A 19,380-nucleotide genomic window follows, 5' to 3' on the forward strand; every position below is an offset into this window, starting at 1 on the left:
GCCTCCCCCCTCGCCTGCCCCCCCCTGCTCCGGAGTCTGTAAGTGGTGTTATTAAAGGCTGTCGGGAACTGCTGTCATTGGCACAGTCAATGGCTGACACAAGGCAGCCCTCAGACTTTGACTCATCTGCAGCTCACACACGCACACACACACACACACACTCTCTGTTACGCATGAGCCAGAGAAAAGGCAGTTGCTCACATGCATCACCCTTTTCCCAGCTGTTTGGGCCCTTTTTTGCATTCATTTCAGAGAAGAAGTCTTGATTGTCCTACAGTGTAAGAAATTTGGGTTGCATTGTACTACCAGCACGTGCCCAGCTCTCTCATTCATTTGTAGTTGAAGCTAGGGTCCCTTTTTCCTTAAATACAACTACATGCATCCACCCATATATATATATATATATATATATATGTATGTTTTATACATACACCTAAAAATACACATTTATATGCACATTTCTACACACAAATGCAAAATACACATGGTTACAAAATGCCAATCTGTTCACCCTGCACTTTTCACAGATTGTTGCCAATTTTTCCCACAGTTCAGGTGTATTGGGTTTGCATGGCAATGTTTTGGTAGTGGCAGGGGTTACAGGGGTGGCTTCTGTTAGAAGCTGCTAGAGCCTTCCCTGTATCCGATAGAGCCAATGCCAGCTGGCTCCAAGACGGACCCGCCACTGGCCAACGCTGTGCCCATCAGCAATGGTGGTAGCGCCTCTGGGAGAACAGATTTAAGTAGTGGGGGGAAAAACCTGTGGAACAGCATCCAGAGAGACGAGTGAGAACATGTAAGAGAAACAACCCCGCAGACCCCCAGGTCAGTGCAGAAGGAGGGGAGGAGATGCTCCAGGCGCCGGAGCAGAGATTCCCCTGCAGCCCGTGAGGAAGACCACGGTGAGGCAGGCTGTCCCCCTGCAGCCCAGGGAGGTCCACGGGGGAGCAGATCTCCACCTGCAGCCCGGGAGAGAGGACCCCACGCTGGAGCAGGGGGATGCCCGAAGGAGGCTGGGACCCTTTGGGAAGCCCACGCTGGAGCAGGCTCCTGGCAGGACCTGCGGCCCCATGCAGAGAGGAGCCCAGGCTGGAGCAGGTTTTCTGGCAGGACTTGTGACCCCAGGGAAGGGACCCACGCTGGAGCAGGCTGTGCCTGAAGGACTGCAGCCCGGGGAAGGGACCCACGCTGGAGCAGTTCATGAGGAACTGCAGCCTGTGGGAAGGACCCACGCTGGAGAAGTTCATGGAGGACTGTCTCCCGTGGGAGGGACCCCACGCTGGAGCAGGGGAAGAGTGTGATGAGCCCTCCCCCTGAGGAAGATGAAGTGGCAGAGACAACATGTGATGAACTGACCGTAAACCCCATCCACATCCCCCTGTGCCGCTGGGGGGGAGGAGGGAGAGAAAAGGGGGAGTAAAGTTAAGCGCAGGAAGAAGGGAGGGGTTGGGGGGAAGGCGTTCTGAGATTTGGTATTATTTCTTATTATCCTACTCTGACTTGATTGGTAACAAATTAAACTAATTTCCCCAAGTTGAGTCTGTTTTGCCCAAGATGGTAAATGCTGAGTGATCTTGTCCTTATCTCGACCCATAAGACTTCCATTATATTCTCCCCTCCCTGTCCACCTGAGGAGGGGAGTGATAGATCAGCTTTGGTGAGCACCCAATGTCCAGCCAGGGTCACATCAGGAAAGGTCTTGTAGGTCCAGGATGAGATTTCTGGAGAAGGAGGAGCAGCCTTGCTGCACAGCCAGAGTTAGGAGGGATTTAGGACAAGTCCAGTTCTCCTTTTTCCTCCAACACCCCTTGATCAGGCGCTGGTGGGAGCAGGTTTTTTCTAGCTTGCAGGGAGGAGAGGGAAGAGAGGAAAAAGTCTGAGGTTTTGCTCTGCCGCAGGACTGGGAATAAATGGTGCAATCCTGGAAAAACCTTCGTGTCTGGGAATGCGGTTTCCTTTGAGCTCGGTTGCTTTAATGCTTTTCAGGAGGTGCTGGTCCAGGCTTTGCTGATTGCAAAGGGGTCACTGAGGGACTGTCTGGGGTAGAGGGTGAAGGTTGTGCACCGCTTCTCATCCCTCCAAGTGGCTCGGCTGGAGCTTGGCCATGAGCGCTCAAGGAGGGCAGCACAAGGTGCCACGAGCCTGGAGGAGATCCCAAGCAGATTGCGACTCGGCGACAATCTGCTTTCTCAGTCCTTGGTTGTGCACGCACTTGTGCTCACGCAGACGTGTCTGTGGCTCCTGCTGGTCGATGCGTGGGGTGCGTCCAGCCACATTTCCCCCCCAGCAGTATCTTACGTGTCCATGCAGGCTGCTCTCCTGCTCTGCCCCCCCTCCTTCTGGGTATGTGTGTGTGTGCGTAGAATAATTTTGAGGCTTCTCCATACCTGCACGAGGTTATGCAAAAGTTACAGTGTGATGCTTGAAGACTGTGCTCCTTAGACCTGCAATAGTGAGCTGGAAGAGAAAAACACGGACCCTTCCATGAAGCAGTTTTACTTGGTGGTTGTCCTCTCTCCTGTCTTGCTTCTCCTTCCCCAGTAACACAGGCAGCAGAAACAGCTTTATTTTATAATAAGCAAGAAGGTCTCCAGGTGCAGGTTTGTGCTGGCCTGTCTCTCTTCCACTGCTTTCTGCCAGTGGGTGCCTTACTTTGCCACCCAGAATTAGCTTCTTCCAAGGTCGTCTTGTTGCTGGGCTGAGGCAGACCATTTTACAGCAACTGCCTATTCTCAACCACAGAAAAAAATAATCCCTTCCTCAGCTCAGTGCTAAGAGGGAGCTGATTTTAAGCTGGTTTATGTTGCTGCTGAAGCAGGGCAGTCGGCAGAAGGGACCTAAACCGGCCCATGGTTGGTGGGGAAGGTGGACGGAGGGGTGGAGGACGCCTGTCAGCCTTCCCACGCAGAGGAAGGAATCAAATATCTGCTCTATATCAAATACCATGCTCAATTCCTGCGGGACTGAGTTATTGGTGAGGAGGAAGCTGACCTTCTCCTGTATTTATGAACTGAATCTCTAGTTTGTTTTGGTTTTGATTTTTTTCCCGCTCCTGTTACAGAGCGCAATACTTTATTTCACAGGAAATAACATTTTCTTCATTTTCTCCTTTGGTGTGATTTTTTAAAAATGCTGCTCGAGATGAACAGGCTTTCTTCCCCTTACCTTTCCTTGCTTTATAGTTGGCTTGGCACACTGGAAGTGGATGCTGCTGCCCATGTCTCTGTGGGACCGGTTGCTGTGCTGGAGCCTGGGCATATTCCCCTGTTACGGCTGCTGAGGGTGAACAAATTCTCGTGGAGCTGGACAAACACATTATTATTTTAGTAGTCACACCCCAGCAAGTTTGAGAATTAAAAGTAGTCAGCAATTCCCTTTACCATCACACAGATCTATCCTTCCTCCTGGCTGTCTTATCTCCAGCCGTCCCTGATGATACAGCTTTTTCTGCAAATCCTTTCCTGCAAGCGCTGGTCTCAAGCATCTTCAGAGCAGCAAGTCCTTCAGAGCCCCCTGTTTCTTTTCCCTTCCTCTTCTGCCCAAGGAGAGCAGATTTTTGGAAACTCAAGAGCTCTGTGTTTCCTGCGCATAGGTCCCTTGGAGATATCTGAAGCTACTTTGCTGAACTTCACAGGTGACTTTTGAAAACCTTGGCCATTGCGTTCGTGTATATATAAATATATATAAAATCTGTTCTCTCTTACCTCCTGTTTTCTGTCTCTGTCAGGAATCCAGCTGTGCAACATGTGGCACTTATAGGACTTGGAAGGCAGGAAGATCAAGCTAACACAGAGCTTTCAGCAAGAAGAGATAAATTTCCAGAATAAATTCAAGCCACGTAGGCCCAGTCTGTTTTAGTTTTAAAGCCCCGCTGGTAGTGATGTGTGGGAGCTGTAGATATAAAGCCAGGGAGAGAAGAAGAGTTTATTTGTATTATTTCTGGCACCTCGGTAGAGAAACCTCTGTTCTGAGTTCATGGTGCTTGGCACAATGTTAGTCTGCATGGACCGTACCAGAGAAACTGCCTGTGGAGCGCTACCTTCGTGCATGATTTGAAGGCAAAGAAAAAAAGGGAATTATCTGCCCTGAATAAGAGAGGGAATGGTGTAGCTGGAAGAGGAAAGTGCCGGGTTTGTGGGGGTGTATGGGATGCAGATGGTCACAGAGGAGAAATATCTTGTTATTAATAACCCGCTGAATTGCGATAGCATTTTTACACCTGTGTACGCCACTACAATTTTTATCTTGGCACTCCGGTGTCTGGCAGGACCGCAGCTGTGAGCTGTGGGCTCCCTTCTGCAGGCAGCTGATGGGGATTTCCTAGTTACGGCAGAGACAGAGGACAGGTCGGTGTTTGATGTGCCCATGGTGTTGAGCCATGACCATGGACTTGCTGCAGCGTGGTTTGGTCCACGCGGCAAGTCCCACGTTTCCCGAGTGTGTTTGCTGACACTGACCTAGTAAGGGTCAGTCTGGCAAAGGGAGTTGCTAGCTGGGCTTGCTGCTTTTTGGAGAAGTCTGTGTTTCTACTTAGTGCTATGCTTTTGTTTTATTAAGTAAGAAAACTAAATAAGCCCAGAAGTGGCACTGGATGTGCTCCCCAGCCCCGTCCCAATAAGCTCAGAAGCAGCACCCAGTACAAACCAATGCAGAATTCAGCCGAACGCCACCCCCATCCCCCCAAACTTCATTTCCCTTCCTCTGCCCCCCTGCCTTTTTTTCCTCTAGTCAAAGCAAAAGATTTACAGGCTCTAACTTTGAAGTGAGGGCAAATTTCAGCCCAGCCTCCTGTCTGAGTGTATGCCTCATGTCATTAAATTCCATCTGCAGCCACCCAAGCCATCCCCAAGCTGCATGTCCCAGCCACGTAGGAGCCAGGACAAGGCACCGTGTGCTCCAGCCTCTTGGCTGGAGCGCAGATGATGCTCTCCATGAGCAGGGGGGATGCTCCTACCTCGTGTCGAAACAGTTCTGACTGCATCCCCAAAGGAGAGGTGTGCGTGGGCACAGGCTTACGTGCTTTTTTACAGTATTTGAGACTTGTGCAGTGCTCAAAGAGCAGCTGTGGGATCCTGCGAGGCGAGGGAAGAGAGCAACAAGTCCTGTTTTGGAGAGAGGGATGAGTGGAGAGATGGAGGCAGTGGGAAAATGAGGGGAGGCTCGCCCTCTGCAATGCAGCTTGGGGGATGGCACGCACTTGGAAGACAGTCCTCTGTGGGTCTTACTCTTTCTGCACCTGTGGATCTGTTTTGTAGTGTTTCTTCAGGTCTTACAACCTGTGTTATCAAGGCCTCCATTTCTAATAAGCAGGATTTTATGAACTGAGATGACCTTCCATGCCCCCACATTAAAGACGCCCCTCGTCTTAGACACAGGTGCCTTTAGACCGTGTGAGCAGAGATGAACAAAGCAGATGGCGTTTGGATCTGGATTAAATTAGAGTTTGGGGTGACATTTTGCTTGCAGCTGACTCTAAGCAATCAAGTCACTTTCTTCTGGGTAGTACAACCCAGATCTGAAACCACTGGTTATTGCAAACCCATAAACTATCTTTTGCAGACTGATTGGGCTCATATGCCTGTTTCTGGTGCTGGGTTTTCTCTGTAACACCTATCCTAACACAGCTAATGCTTTGTGATGACGGATCTGCAATTATGAGGCTGTGCAAATAGCTAAAACAATTGCATCACCCTCCTTGTGGCTGCTCTAGGGTGATTTGTTGATAACACTAGGCACGTGTTCATGCAAATGAAGGGTCAGGTCCTGCAAAGTGCAGAGAACCTGCAGCTTCCATCTCTTTCTGAGCATCTGGCCCAGGGAAGATATTTACAGAAGGAGAAAGAGAGGTTTTGCCTTTTGCAGGTGTGCTTTGCAGCAGCAGCAAGCTGTCTACAAAGTGCCACTGCTGATGGCAGCCTGACAGCATCTCCTCTCGAGGTTTGTCGGTATGGGGAGGTGCACGTGCAAATTGCAGAACGCTTTAGCAGCAGAGCAGCCGGAGCAGACACCTCCTCTCTTCCTCGCCCCGGCTCCGCAGGCTGGGTGCCAGGAGCAGGACTCTGTGCTGTGTCATTTCAGGACGCCCCGGACGCATCCATGCACACTCACAGCTGAACGCGGTGACCACTGAACTATTTAAAGTAGCTTCAACAATGACACTCGAGTTTATAATGCACCTATTCTGCTGATGCTGGCAAAGTGCTGGAGGAGTGGATGGGTTTCAGACTGATGGGAATTTACCGCTCTGGAGCCATTAGGGTGGGTGCGTGTTCCTAAAACATGCACCAGAGGAGGTGATAATAGAGAAAATCAGCTATAAAGGAGGTTCCCCTGGTGCTGTATGTGTGGCTCTGCAGAATACTTGTCTTGTCGCTGTGGCACTGAGTTTGGGATTAAACCCATGGGCTGTGTCTCTGTCCCAGCCACGCTGACACCATGTGACCTTGGCCAAGTCTTCCCCTCCCTGGACCTCTGTCTCTCTGGGGTGTTTCTAGACCAAAACTTCTGGAGTTGGGGACCTGAGCTTAGTAGGAACGTCTTGAATAGAGCCGCTGATTGCCCTTGGAAGCAGCAATGTGTTATTTCACTGGGGGGAGCTGGAAGGGCCTCTCAGGACAAGGTGTGATGTGCTGGTGTGAGCTACGGCGGGATGGCAAAGTAACAGCAGCACCATGTCATCAGGCGCTGTGCACCCCATCCTCCCACATCATTCGTGTGGTTTTAACTTATATAGGAATAGTCTGTAAATAAGTGTTGCTGCTCCTGATTCTATTAAGTCTCATAATTTGGTAACTCACTCCAGGCTTGACGTTAAATATTGGTGTTGAGAAAAGAACTGGAAGGCGATAGCATTGTCCTTTGCTCAGGAAGACCTTCTGCAACCTCTTCTCAATGCACATAGAAGGGTTAGGGAAGATGCCGGACAAGTCTGCAGTCATTCAGCAACTACCTGCTCCTTTTTTCCTTCTTTTCCTTTCTGCAGTGGCATTTTTTGTCTTGATATGCATTTTCTAAGCACTCGAGCAAGGTAAAAATGGAAACATCTCCCCAGAACTTTAACCTCATGTAACTAGTCAGCAGCTGGAGGAAACCCATCTTAGGGGAACTGGGGGACTCAGGAGCTGTGGGATCATGCCCCATTCATGAGGAGGGGATGTTTCAGTGGTTACAGAACTTGCAAATCTGCAATCTGCCCACATTTCCCAGTCTCTGCTCATATCCCTTTTCCTAGATTGTCTCTGCCCAGTTTTCTCCCCTTCCTCCACTTTCCAGCCATCCCTTCCTTGTATCAGAGCATCCTCCTCTTTTGCTTTCCGATTGGGTTAATTAAGCTGAGCTGCAGCGTAAGTCCATCAGGGAGCACAGAAGAGTTTTCCTCAGCAGCAGTGCTTAGCACCACAACAGCCTCCAGCTGACACAGCGAATAAGCGTGGGGAAAACCTGCTTAGTCCCTTCATCCCCGATGTTGAGCATGTTTTACTCCTCCTGTGGTGATAGCCCAAGCACTGTCTGAGCCATCCTGGGAGCAGTGGAAGAGGCAAAAGCCTTACGTGCAGTGTATGTGTTATAAGATGCTGTACTTTGGTCAGATTTAGAAAGACTATCAGGCATGGCCACAAGATCCCCATGACAGCAGGGGATGACCCTCCCAATTTTTACTCCCTGCTCCAAAGCATGGAAGCTTTTCAGTAAGACAGTGGAAAGAATATAACCAAGGTCAAACACAGGAAAAAAAAAAATTAAAATCAATAACTTGCAAAAACTTTTCTCCTAATTTAGTTCTCAGAATTGCCCAAGCCATTCTGAATGCAACTTTCTACGGCGATGTTAGCCTGAGGCAGACACCGAGCTGAGGAAATTGTCCCCTGAGCAGTTCAGGTCTGTCAAAGTAATGAGGACCTTAAAACCGAGTCTTAGTACAGAACATGTCAGACAACCTGAGCTATAGGTGTTGCTGCTAATGCTCAGTGTAATTATGCATGCACAGACTGCCCTGCACTGGGACTACAGGAATTGCATAATTTTGTGCAAAAATAAAGGTGTCTGGATGCTGTACAGGATAGATTTGTGTATCACCTTGCAAATGCAGCCTTTATGTGTGTATACAACATCGGTCCTCTTCTAATCTTCTTGTTAACAAACATAGCATGGGATTAGCTTTTTACCCATACTAGCACAATTCTGTCTCTCCTCTGTATCTGATCCCTACCATTGGTGTCCTGTCTAGCTCAGCACTATCTTGAGACTGTCAAGCATGATTTGGAGCTAGTTATCCTGCAGCAACAGCCGGGCAGGGCTCTAAGAATAACTTCCATTGGCCTTTGTATGTGTTGGCAGCAGCTAGGCTTGTCCTCTGCCTTGCAGTGACAAAGTCACTGGAAGAGAAAATTAATAGCAAATTAGTAATAGCTTATCCAGGCATTTTTTTTTGGAAGGTGGGGGGGGGTGAGTTTTGCTTCTGATTCTCTGCTGAAAGAACCTGTTGTGGTCTTCCTGCATTGTCTGTAAAATGGAGCATCGTGGGACTGTGGTGGCAATAGATGTCAGACTGCTTTCCCCCCCCCCCCCCTCCCTGAAATGCTCGCAAAGCTGCTGCTTATCAGGGCTGCGTCCACACTGCTTCATTACAGCTATCGGCACAACGAGTAGAGTCAATCCCCCTTGCTGCTGCTGGGCTTGAAATTGTGTCTCAGCTGGATATCTCTGCTAGTGCAAGCACAGGGCTCTCCATCAGAGTCCTGTCCCTTCTTTTGCCTTTTGGATCGGGTGGCATCTCAACTGCCCTTCAGCCTGTTAAAAAAAAAAAAATCCAAGTCAAGTGGGGACAGAAGGCTTTAGCCAAAGTGCTCTGAAGGAAAGTCCTCTGAAGAGGACATGGCTTGCTTGGTCTGATCTTGGGTATTTTTTTCTCGGGGGGAATCTCGTTCTGAACGCAGCAGCTGCACTGAGCTGGGCTTCGTTTTGAACTTGACAAAAAGTACTTGTATGTCAGAATGGTTAAAAGTGATAAACAATTTTAATGCAGTTTTTATTATATTTGTAAGGGAAAGCCAAGTAAAGCATGCAGTAGATTAGTATTGCTCAAAAAAGTGTCTGTTTGGTGCTGTATTGTTTCATTTGTAAAGAAGAGACCATGCTCTGTAGCAATCTTGTATCTGCAAAAGATGCCTGGAATTTCAGGCTGGTGAACTTTGGGGCAGAAATACAGACTTGTCAGCCTTATGACATCTCTTAAAGATCTCTTTTCAAGCCCACGGAGTCAGCAGAAATAGATTACTTCAGCTAACATGTGCAAGTTATGAACTAACCAGATTGGGACCTAATTGCCCTAGGTGCTACAGAAACGTGGAAAAAGACAGTCCCTCATCTGCCCTGCTCAAGGGCTGAAAGATAGAGGCCAGTTGCTGGAAGAGCTGTCATGTAAAAGGCAGACTGCTAAAATAAATGGCATGTGTCTGCCCAGGACATTCATGGGTGCATAAAAACCCACCCAGAAGCATTTAGGAATTTGGTCAGAGTTAGTAAGTGCCGAGAAAATGATACAAGGAGATGCCTAATTTTTTTCCCCCATAATCTCTAGTACAGATGTCACTATAAAAATACTGCTAAAGGTGGCAGTACACCGGCTTTCCTTTAGGTTTGGGAGAGCGAATGCCAGCCAGCACTACTTCTTTCCGCTAGTGATAATGGGTGTGTTGGACTTGAGATCTGGCTAAAATTTGAGATGGTCCAGCCATCCCTTTTTTATGGGACCGTACTCGCTCATCTGCTCTCTTTAGCCACTCATGTGGGAAGCTGAAGATGAAGGATTTGCTGTGTCAGATCTTTTCACTGGCCCCATCCATAGCTAGTGGTTGCTGCTCCAAAATGGATTGGATACCTGCCATAAATGAAAGGAGGAAATTTTATGCTGATTAAAGCGTAAAGGGAGACTTCAGAATGAAGTCTGCTGCAAACCCTGCATCACTGAAGAGAAATCATCACACCTCTATCTGACTCTGTCCTCCCAGTAATATAGTATTGTTACCAGCATTTTCTCCATGTTCCTACTCCTGCTGTGTGTTCAGCCTACATCCCACTGTAAGGTTTGATATAGTTGCAGGATTGATGGTCCTTACTCTAGAGGATCCCAGATCTCTCCGAGAACACAGCCGTGCTCTGCGTTAATCCCATTGGGCTGGCCAGTTGTACGCTCTTCATTCGAGAGAACTTCTCATACTCTCTGAACCATCAAGTACTGGTCACTGGTAACTGAAGGTCATCTGGTTTGCAGATAGCCTGATCTTGTGCAGCAATTCCACCAGCTCTACGTCCCTCTGAAGCTTTATTTCCAAACCTATTCCCCATCCTGGTATCATCTCTGATTTTCCCAGTCCTGTTGGTTTTACCTTGTGTCTCTTGGGCTGCTCTGCTCCAGCTGCCTTTTGAATATGTAGCAAAATCTCAGACTTTGAAGACTGGGGATTCTCTCCTGGCTTCTTTGCAAGTGGTTTCCCCACCTCCAAATATAGATCTCAGTGCTCCAACAACCAGTAGATCAAAGTCTAAAGGTTTTGTTTTTCTCCTTTAAGAAGTCCCACATTTTATCCTTGCCAGTGTCTCATGTAGATCTTGAGAGAGAAATAGCCAGTGATCACAAAGTCACTGTGAATATGGAGTTACTCTCTGTGCCAGGCTTTTGGGAGACAGCTAAAGTATGGTCCCTGTCTTACAAGATTTGGCTCTTCATGGATTTATACAGTGCTAATTACAAGACTTCAGCCTGAGAGAGAGGACTTGTGTCTCACAGATCTTCCCAAGATTGCAAAGCAGGGGGAAACATCCACCCACTGGCATTCAATGCAATATAAACTGTGCTATACAGCCTCAGCCAACAAGAAAATAGCTGCCTGCTGACTCATGAAGAAAGCTGGGGTCAGAGCCCCTTTCTTGCTGTTTGGGGTCAAAGTGGTGTTGGAGGGCTCCCATCTGAACCAGGTCCAGAAAATTTAAAGACTTCACTTGGGTACTCTTCAGAGCCCCCGAAGCCTTGAGGGGAATTTGTGAGCATAAGCTTGACTTCGGAGGAAGAGAATGCAGTTTCCCTCAAGGCTGTCCTAAAATGCTCTACTTGATATACAAGCCGGGGAGACCTGCTGGGATGAAACCCAGTTCATTTTCTTTTCAATATTCATCATTCCTTTAGGGGCAGAGGCTGTGTTTATTCCTCTTTGTGTCTAGAGGTGATCACGATCTCCTTACCTGTGAAGTGCCTTTTAATTTCTTGGCCAGCTTGGCACTGCCAACCCCACGAGAGCTGCACGTCAGTGCAATACAGTGGAGAAACACTTTGTGGTGGGGAGAACAGAGAGCCAGGAGTGTACGATGGCTTTGTTGGGGACAAGAATGAGACTTTGAAACAGAAGTCAACCTGAAACTCTAGCTTTTTGGCAATTCTTCACTTTTCTCCGTGCTTTGGACCTATATGGTCTCATACAGACGTTCCTTGAGGTAGGATTAGCAAAGTTAGGCACTGTTGTGACATGGTTTGCTTAAAATCAATGACCTTGTGTGCTCTTGCTGCAATAATTTGTTTGTCTGGGGGTTTACATTTCCCCAGTTACTGCGATAAGGAATAATTTTAGTAGGTTTATCCTCAGAATACTTTCAGGAGACTGGGAAATACTGTTACCTGTGTTGTGGAGGTTGGCACTCAGCCATGGAGACTCATAGCTGAGTCTGCTCCAGAAAAGAGAGTTTAACCCCGGCCTCTGGATTTGTAGGTTATTTCCATGACCTCAAAACTCCATTCTTGTTTCTGTGACACTGAATATTTGTGTTCTTTCATTCGAGTCTCCGCGTAGCAAATTCCTGGAGGAACTGTGAAACCATTACAAACCTCTCTGCTCTCTCTTCCAAGCACAAAGGAGCACAGCTCTGACCTGCTTTTGCTGATAGGAAACCGAGTCTGAAACACAGGCAGAAACACCATCCACGTGCAGTTTTATGACATGGGGGAATCAGGAAAAAAGAGAGAAAGCCCCACTCATGGCAAGTGTTAATACCCTTCTGATAGATGCACAGGTAACAAGGTGATGGGCACCACCTGAGTGCCTGAGTAGAACAAGCTGTGTGATGGGGGAGGGCCATATTGTCCCGCCTTAGCTTAAATACCTTGCAAACAAACCACTCCTGAAATTAATCTCTTCATTTGGGACAAGCTGCAGCCTGCGCTGGGATCTATTCATTGCGGTGAGCTCTCAAAGAAAAGATACTCTGGTGTAGGATGCCCTCAAAAAGAGACTTGCCTTCAGTCTCCATTATGCGTTGGACAGGTTGTAAGTTCAGGGAGAAAGGGTTTAGCTGAAGTTAGAAGCCGGTCTTTACTGGGGGAGCTGTCGACAATGTCTCTGTATGAGTTTTCATGCCGTGTCGACTCCCAAAGAAAAGCTTCTATCCATGGTAATCAGGGTTTATTAAAGGAAGACAGGAAAAAAAAATATCTTTAGCTGAGATTAAAGGGATTGTGTAGCTGCACTCCGTGCTGAATCGCTGTGTGCTGGCTCCGTCGCTGGGCGTCTGCCTCGTCAGCATCTCTGCACGGCCTCCCGCATCCTGGGAAACGAATAACCGTGCCTGAGCGGAGCAGGAGTAAACAGAGGAGCGTGCCGCCTGATTAACACTGGGCTTCGTTAACCGCCCAGTCCATGTCCCTGGCATTGCCCAGGAGTCCCGGGTGCTGCCCGGTGGAGAACTGACTGATCCATCCCACCAACCACCGGGACGGTGGGGTGGTGTCAGACCCACTCTGTGGGAGGTGGGGGTGGGTTTTCTCCCCCGTCACAGTGCTGTTTTGCAGCATGTTTTGGCTGTGTTCTAGATTTTAATACGTACTTTTGCTCTGAGCCCCTGGGCAGGTTTGCTTCCGTGGCTTTTTGCAGCCAGGCTCTCCTCTCGCCGCTGACCTTGCAGCGTCCCTGCTGCCAACATGTGGCTGTGGCAGGGGACCTGGGGATGTGAATCTGTCTGCCACCTTTGATGGCAGGAGGGTTGTATGTGTCTGAGACAAATGGGGAGATGCTGTCATGTCCCATGTTCACCCAGTGACACGTTCCTTTCAGGGGCTCTCGTAGTGGGGTTGGATTTGTGCCGGTTGCCAGTACAGGGACATGACCGTGGCTTTTGTGAGGTTGTCAATCAAACCCGAATGCTCCAGCTCTCTATTTGCCCTCTCCCTGTATGCTTCCTCCCAAGTCCTTCCCTCCCTCTCAATTCATAGACCGGTCCTTTGTGTCCTCTTTGTTCCTGATTTATTCCTACTTCCTCAGTCAGAGCGCATCCTTCTTGACTTTCTCCACTTGAAAGTTGCTGGGCTTTGAGGATGTATTCAGCATGCCCTAGCTTTCCTATCTAATAACTCCCACCATCCGAGTTAAAAGAAGTTAAGGAAGTTTCTTCTTCTTAGGCTTTTTTGCATCCAAACTTTTCTTGTCCAAGGCCCCATCTCTTGGCCATAGGGTTGCATGTTGTAGAGTCTTGGGATCCTGTCCTGGAGAGCCCTGAGCAGAACCAAGCTGCACCCTCTAACTCAGTGGTCTCTAAAGTTTGCAGGAAACAGTCAACTACAGTAAACAAGTAACCACGCTGTATGGTAGCATCATAACTTGCTGTCCTTCAGGAGGAAACGAGTCCTTAAACCAAATTGTGTGAATTCTAGTTGTCTTATGGGGAATGTGTTATTTGAAAGCCATGGAGTAGGACCCTAGTTCCACAGGCAGGATTGTGGTGTGAGACCTTGTGTGGGAGCTGACTCTGAGACCTTCCTCTGACCATCAATGGAACCCTGTCTGAAACAGCTGGATTTGCAAGAAGGCTTCCTCTGCTCCAATTTCATGTTCAGGCTAGGTTCAAATCTGGTGTAGCACTACTTCTGGAAAAAAGAATGATATCTTCTTTTGGGATTGCTATGTGTCATGAAGGTTGTGTAACACCACAGCCTAACTGTGGTCAGAGAAGGAGGTAGGCAGAGACTCAGCTTTTTTTATGCTGTGGGATGATGAAGAGACTCATCCAGGAGATCCAGTCTTAAAGAAAAGCTTTTAGAGTATTGTTATGACCTGTGGCATCCTCTCAGCAGAGCCACTGCATGAGAAGGGTGCAGCAGAGCAGAGGGACAGCTATTCCTGACAGCGGAAGACAAAGAAGGGTGGCTTTTTGACAAAAGGTCTTTCCCTACAGATCCCTGGGGCTGTAAAGGCTGTGTGACCTTCCCAGGGACCTTGAATGTGCTGGTGAAGAGGCTGTTGTGGCAGGAGCCACGTAGAGCTGCTCAGAGGGACAGTCTGGTCTTGCACAGGAGCCCTGCACGCTGGGTCATGGCATCGCTGCTGGCCACGTCTCTGAAGGGAAGACAAGTGAGCCTGGTCATTGTGGGAAGGCAGTTTGGGTTTATTTTGGAAATACCCAGCTCAGAGCCTAAGCTCAGACCTCACTGCCTGCTCACTTTGGCCTTTTGTTTATTGGTTTTTCTCTTGTAATATAATTAGTCTCTTGCAGACCAAGCAGCCTAAGAGACTGGGTATGTCTATGGCACTGCATTATTTGTCTTCCCAGCTGCTAAGATTTCTGCTATCCAGACGTGGGTAATAAAAAGACATGCATAACCCCCTTCTCCTTGGTGCATCCTCTAAGGGGTAGTACAAACCCTGCTCTATTCTGCCAGCTAAACACACACTCCTCCTTGCCTCTGCCCTCTGCTGTTATTTATTAATTAAGCCAAATTATAAATTATAACCCGCAGAGGCTCAAGTACTGATTGGGACTCCAGGACAGAGGGTGCAGGGCAGACAACATGAGCAGATGGGAGAGAAGGAGTGAGTGCCAGCAGTGTACAGAGAGAAAATCCTGCTCCTAGGGTCACTCAGATGGCTGATGGAAGATGTCAAGATAGCCTCGGGCTCCTGCTCTCCCTGCTTTGTCCCAAAAGGCTGCTCCTGTGCTTGCTTGGTGGCTATCGGTGCTGGTAGACTGTTGATGCTCTTTCCTCTGCAGGGGAGCCTCTTCCCCCATGAGGTTCACTATTTTTGAAGCTCCCTTGTCTGCTGCAAAAGGGACCCCTCATCCAACCTTCCTTTTCTCACTGGGTTCTCTCTGGTTTCCAGATCAAATTTGCTGTCTTTGCCTGGAGGAACATTCCCCTCACCATCCCCTTCCTCTACGAGTGACAGTCTCACCTCAAAGTCGATCACGATTCTCACCCGCTTGGGCCTCAAAGATTTCACGTCTGGAGCGTATCTCCTCTTATGTTGTGTTGGTCACTTATTTTAATGGGCAGATTTCCTCCTGTTGTTGCAATTCTCCTCTTGGGTGTTGCGATGACCCTTGGGCAGAGGGCTCCTGCTGCAGAACAGGGGCTGTTCGTTACCTCTTTGGTCTCCGGGTCACGGCAGTTCCCATTTCCCTGTCCTGCAGCTGTGCTGACTCTGCAGGGCTAAGAGGAGCAAAATGTAGTAAAATATAGGGGTAAAACAGATATCTTTTTAGTACTTGAAAAGAATAATTTCTTCCTAGATCTGTCTAGTGCCTGACCAAACCAGTCTCTGTTAGAAATATGGATCATAACTCATAAGTGACGGGAGCCGGTGTTCAGGGTCGCCACGTGATGTTTCTGAACACAGGACTCAAACAGGGACAGCTTCCCTCTTCTGCTGCTCTCTCAAGGATGGCCTCTTTTGAAAGAGGAATGGTTGTGTGGGGAGAGCTCATCCCATCGCCGCTCTATCTATCATAATAAAGGTTATTAAAGCCTACGTGACCAGCCTGCGTATCCCTGCAGAGCGAATCCTCTCCTGCTCGCAAGACAGTCTTGCAAACTCTGCAGTATAAGCTTGATTTTATTAAATATTTGCTTGACCAGGAAGGCAAAGCAGAACAGGGTAAACACACCTAAAGTAAATGTGAAATGACCTTTGTCCGTCATCTATCCAATGCCTGCGGCTGCTGCGGTAGGGAGGGCAGCGGGAGGTGAAGGTGATCATACAGCAGCTTTGAAATTCTGGCTACTGTGAGAATTTTGAAATATTTGGGGTGGCATAAAAGTGGTGGATGCTCTACAAGCCCAGACTTACCCTTTCCATTATCAGATTCAATCAGTCTACAGGTCAAAAGAAGACAGGATTTCTTCTCTTTATTATCTCTTGAAGTAAATTTTTCAGTTCCACGGACATTAGCAGAGTTGCACAGATTTGAAAAAGCTGTGAATCCAGACCTGTGTCACTTCCTCCCTGCTGGGATCTGCAAACAGTGATTTTTTTCCTTGCCTTCTACTTGCATGGGGCTGGCTGTCATCACCTTTGCTCAGCTAGTTACACTCCTGATTTCAGCAAAGTCGCTCTGTGAGAGAGGTGATAGGACACTGGCCTGCAGGAGGGCAGCTGGCGTTTGGCTTGTGTCCTTTCTAAAATCAAGAACAGTTTTGTGAAATTCTAACCTGGATGTTAAAGAGGGATGGAGGGAGGAAAGACTTGTGTGCCTCAGCCTGGCCGACAGTAACAAGGGTTGTGCAGTCAGTGCTCACCAAGGAGCTTGGCTTTTGGGACCTGAGGTGGTGGGATTCCATCTCCCACATGCTCTGTGGGGCCATAAAGGGCCAAAGCTGTTCTTGGTACAGAAGCAGCCACGAAAAAGTGAAGAAACAGGGAGCAGATGGATGTGCTGAATAGGAAGATACATTTGCATGGCACGAGGATGGGGTTTGGTGATGCGCTTACCAAATTACAGAAGCTGTTTGAACCCCATAGTGCTCCCACCACCCTGGTTAAAACCTGGGAGATTTTAAGAGACTGAGTGGTGCAAGGAAGCCCTCTTCACTCTCTTTGGAAAGTCACCAGGCTGGTCCCTAGGTCGTTAGTTTTCCTACTTTGTGGTCCTTTAGCCTTTATTACTGCTAATCGTTAGGCAACCCCTTTCTCCTCACTCATCTGAGAAGCCCAGGGGAACTGTATCTCTTTTAGACAGGGTTTTCTTGGCTGTACAGTGGGTGGAGAGCAGTCTCGTGGTGAAAGCCCAGGGGACGGAGGAGACCTGGTGCTCCATTTCCTCCCTGCTTGGCTGCATGCCCTTTGTAGATGTGGCTGTGAGGGCTGGCACACCACAACTCCTACGTCTGTACTCCAAGCTGGACCGGCATGAGGCAGCTTTGATCTGGAAGCCACAGAGAGCCTGTTCAAACAGACCCATTCTGGACCGAGGTCCCCCTGAAACGATGTTAATGTCAGACCAGAGCTGGCTTCTTCCTGGCAAACATCAAGGGTTGCAAAAGAGCTCAGCATCCATCTGGACCTGTCCCTGTAGGCAGGTCCCTGACCTTCTCTAGGCTTCAGACCTTCATCCAGAAGAGCAGGATAATAATCCGTCTCCAGTCCTGTCTTCTTAGATAGCAAATACACAATTGGGTGAAAGTTGGCAGTGCAAACAGCAGTACCGCTTGATGTTTCTACCAGTAGCCTTCTGCGCTGCTCTGGCTCCCAGTGAATTTTTGTGCTGCACCATGGGCCACGTGTGTGTGTAATGGAGAGTTAAAGGGTGCCGATTTATTATTCTGCTATGTGATTTCTGCTCTTTCTACCAGCATCTTTTCTTTCAGGAGGGCTCCCTTTGTGCTGGTTTTAAGTAGAGAGCTCAGAGACGAGAAAGGGAGGATTAGCAATTAAATACGCTCTGATGATGGCATGGTTGTGAAGGAGGGAGGAGGAAGGAATACTCCATAGTAATGTACTTTTGTTTTCTTTTCTCTTTGCTTGTAGGACAAAATCTGCCAGGGAATTGGTGTTTTGAAGACTCTTACAGCTTTTAATCCTCGTTCCCTTGGGAATACAAACCTTTCTAATCATGTCACCAGCCATGTGGAAATGGACTTGCCTGGTTTCTCACCTCCTGCTATCCACCACAGTGTCGCCTCTTGGCAGGCAGCAGCCACTCCATCCAAAGAGGCCCTTCATCACTTTCACTGGAGACCAAGCAGAGGGAAACTTCAACCACTTGGTGGTTGATGAAAGAACTGGGCACATTTACCTGGGAGCTGTCAACAGGATCTACAAACTCTCCAGTGACCTGAAGGTCTTGGTGACCCACCAGACTGGTCCTGATGAAGATAATCCCAAATGTTATCCTCCCAGGATAGTCCAAACCTGCAACGAACCCTTGACGCCCACTAACAACATAAACAAAATGCTCCTCATAGACTACAAGGAGAATCGATTGATAGCCTGTGGGAGTCTTTACCAGGGCATCTGCAAGCTTTTGAGGCTGGATGACCTCTTCAAGCTGGGAGAGCCCTTCCACAAGAAGGAGCATTATCTCTCTGGGGTGAATGAGAGTGGCTCTGTTTTTGGAGTCATTGTTTCTTACAGCAACATGGATGACAAGTTGTTCATTGCCACTGCTGTGGATGGCAAACCTGAGTATTTCCCCACTATTTCCAGCAGAAAGCTCACCAAGAATTCCGAGGCGGACGGGATGTTTGCATATGTCTTTCATGATGAGTTTGTGGCCTCTATGATCAAGATCCCCTCAGACACCTTTACCATCATCCCTGACTTTGACATCTACTACATCTATGGCTTCAGCAGTGGTAACTTTGTCTATTTCCTGACTCTGCAGCCTGAGATGATCTCACCGCCTGGCTCCACCACGAAGGAGCAGGTTTATACCTCCAAGCTGGTCCGGCTTTGTAAGGAGGACACGGCCTTTAACTCCTATGTTGAGGTGCCCATTGGCTGTGAGAAGAACGGGGTGGAGTACCGGTTGCTCCAGGCAGCCTACTTGTCTAAGGCTGGAACCATCTTAGCGAGGTCTTTGGGTGTTGGCCCTGAGGATGATATCCTCTTCACGGTCTTCTCCAAGGGGCAGAAAAGGAAGATGAAGTCCTTGGATGAGTCCGCTCTTTGCATCTTTGTCCTGAAAAAGATCAACGATCGCATCAAGGACAGACTGCAGTCCTGCTACAGGGGAGAGGGGACATTAGATCTGGCCTGGCTCAAAGTCAAGGACATTCCCTGTAGCAGTGCGGTAAGTGAAGCCCCTAAGCACCCAACCTTCACCTCCTCACGTGCCCACAGATCTTAGAGCATGGCTCAACAATTAAAGCAGGGACCAAGGAACTGAGACTGCCTAGTCCCAGTCCTGGCTCTGCCTCCAGCTCACCACACCACCTAATTTAACCAGTTCACGCCTCAGTTTGTTCGTGGACGAGCTGAGGAAGGTATCACTTTCTGACCTCCCCAGGCATGCTGTGTTTGCTGATGAACTAAGCCAAGGAGCCTTGAAACCTTTAGGAGGAATTTGCCTGTTGTAGTTACTTCACTGTGCGATTCGTTAGGGGTTTTCTGCACAAGAAAATGA

General features: G+C 48.5%; 1 protein-coding gene across 1 annotated transcript in view; it reads left to right on the forward strand.

Moving 5' to 3' along the window:
• Positions 1-19,380, forward strand: part of PLXNA4 (plexin A4) — a 445,628-nt gene that overhangs the window by 10,731 nt on the left and 415,517 nt on the right. The window contains exon 2 of the mRNA XM_075024595.1: positions 17,784-19,047. Coding sequence (XP_074880696.1) covers positions 17,869-19,047 — 1,179 coding nt within the window. The 5' untranslated portion in view covers positions 17,784-17,868. The remainder of the gene's footprint in view (positions 1-17,783; positions 19,048-19,380) is intronic.

This window comes from Buteo buteo, chromosome 4 (genome assembly GCF_964188355.1).
Source record: "Buteo buteo chromosome 4, bButBut1.hap1.1, whole genome shotgun sequence".
NCBI classification, from domain to species: domain Eukaryota; kingdom Metazoa; phylum Chordata; class Aves; order Accipitriformes; family Accipitridae; genus Buteo; species Buteo buteo.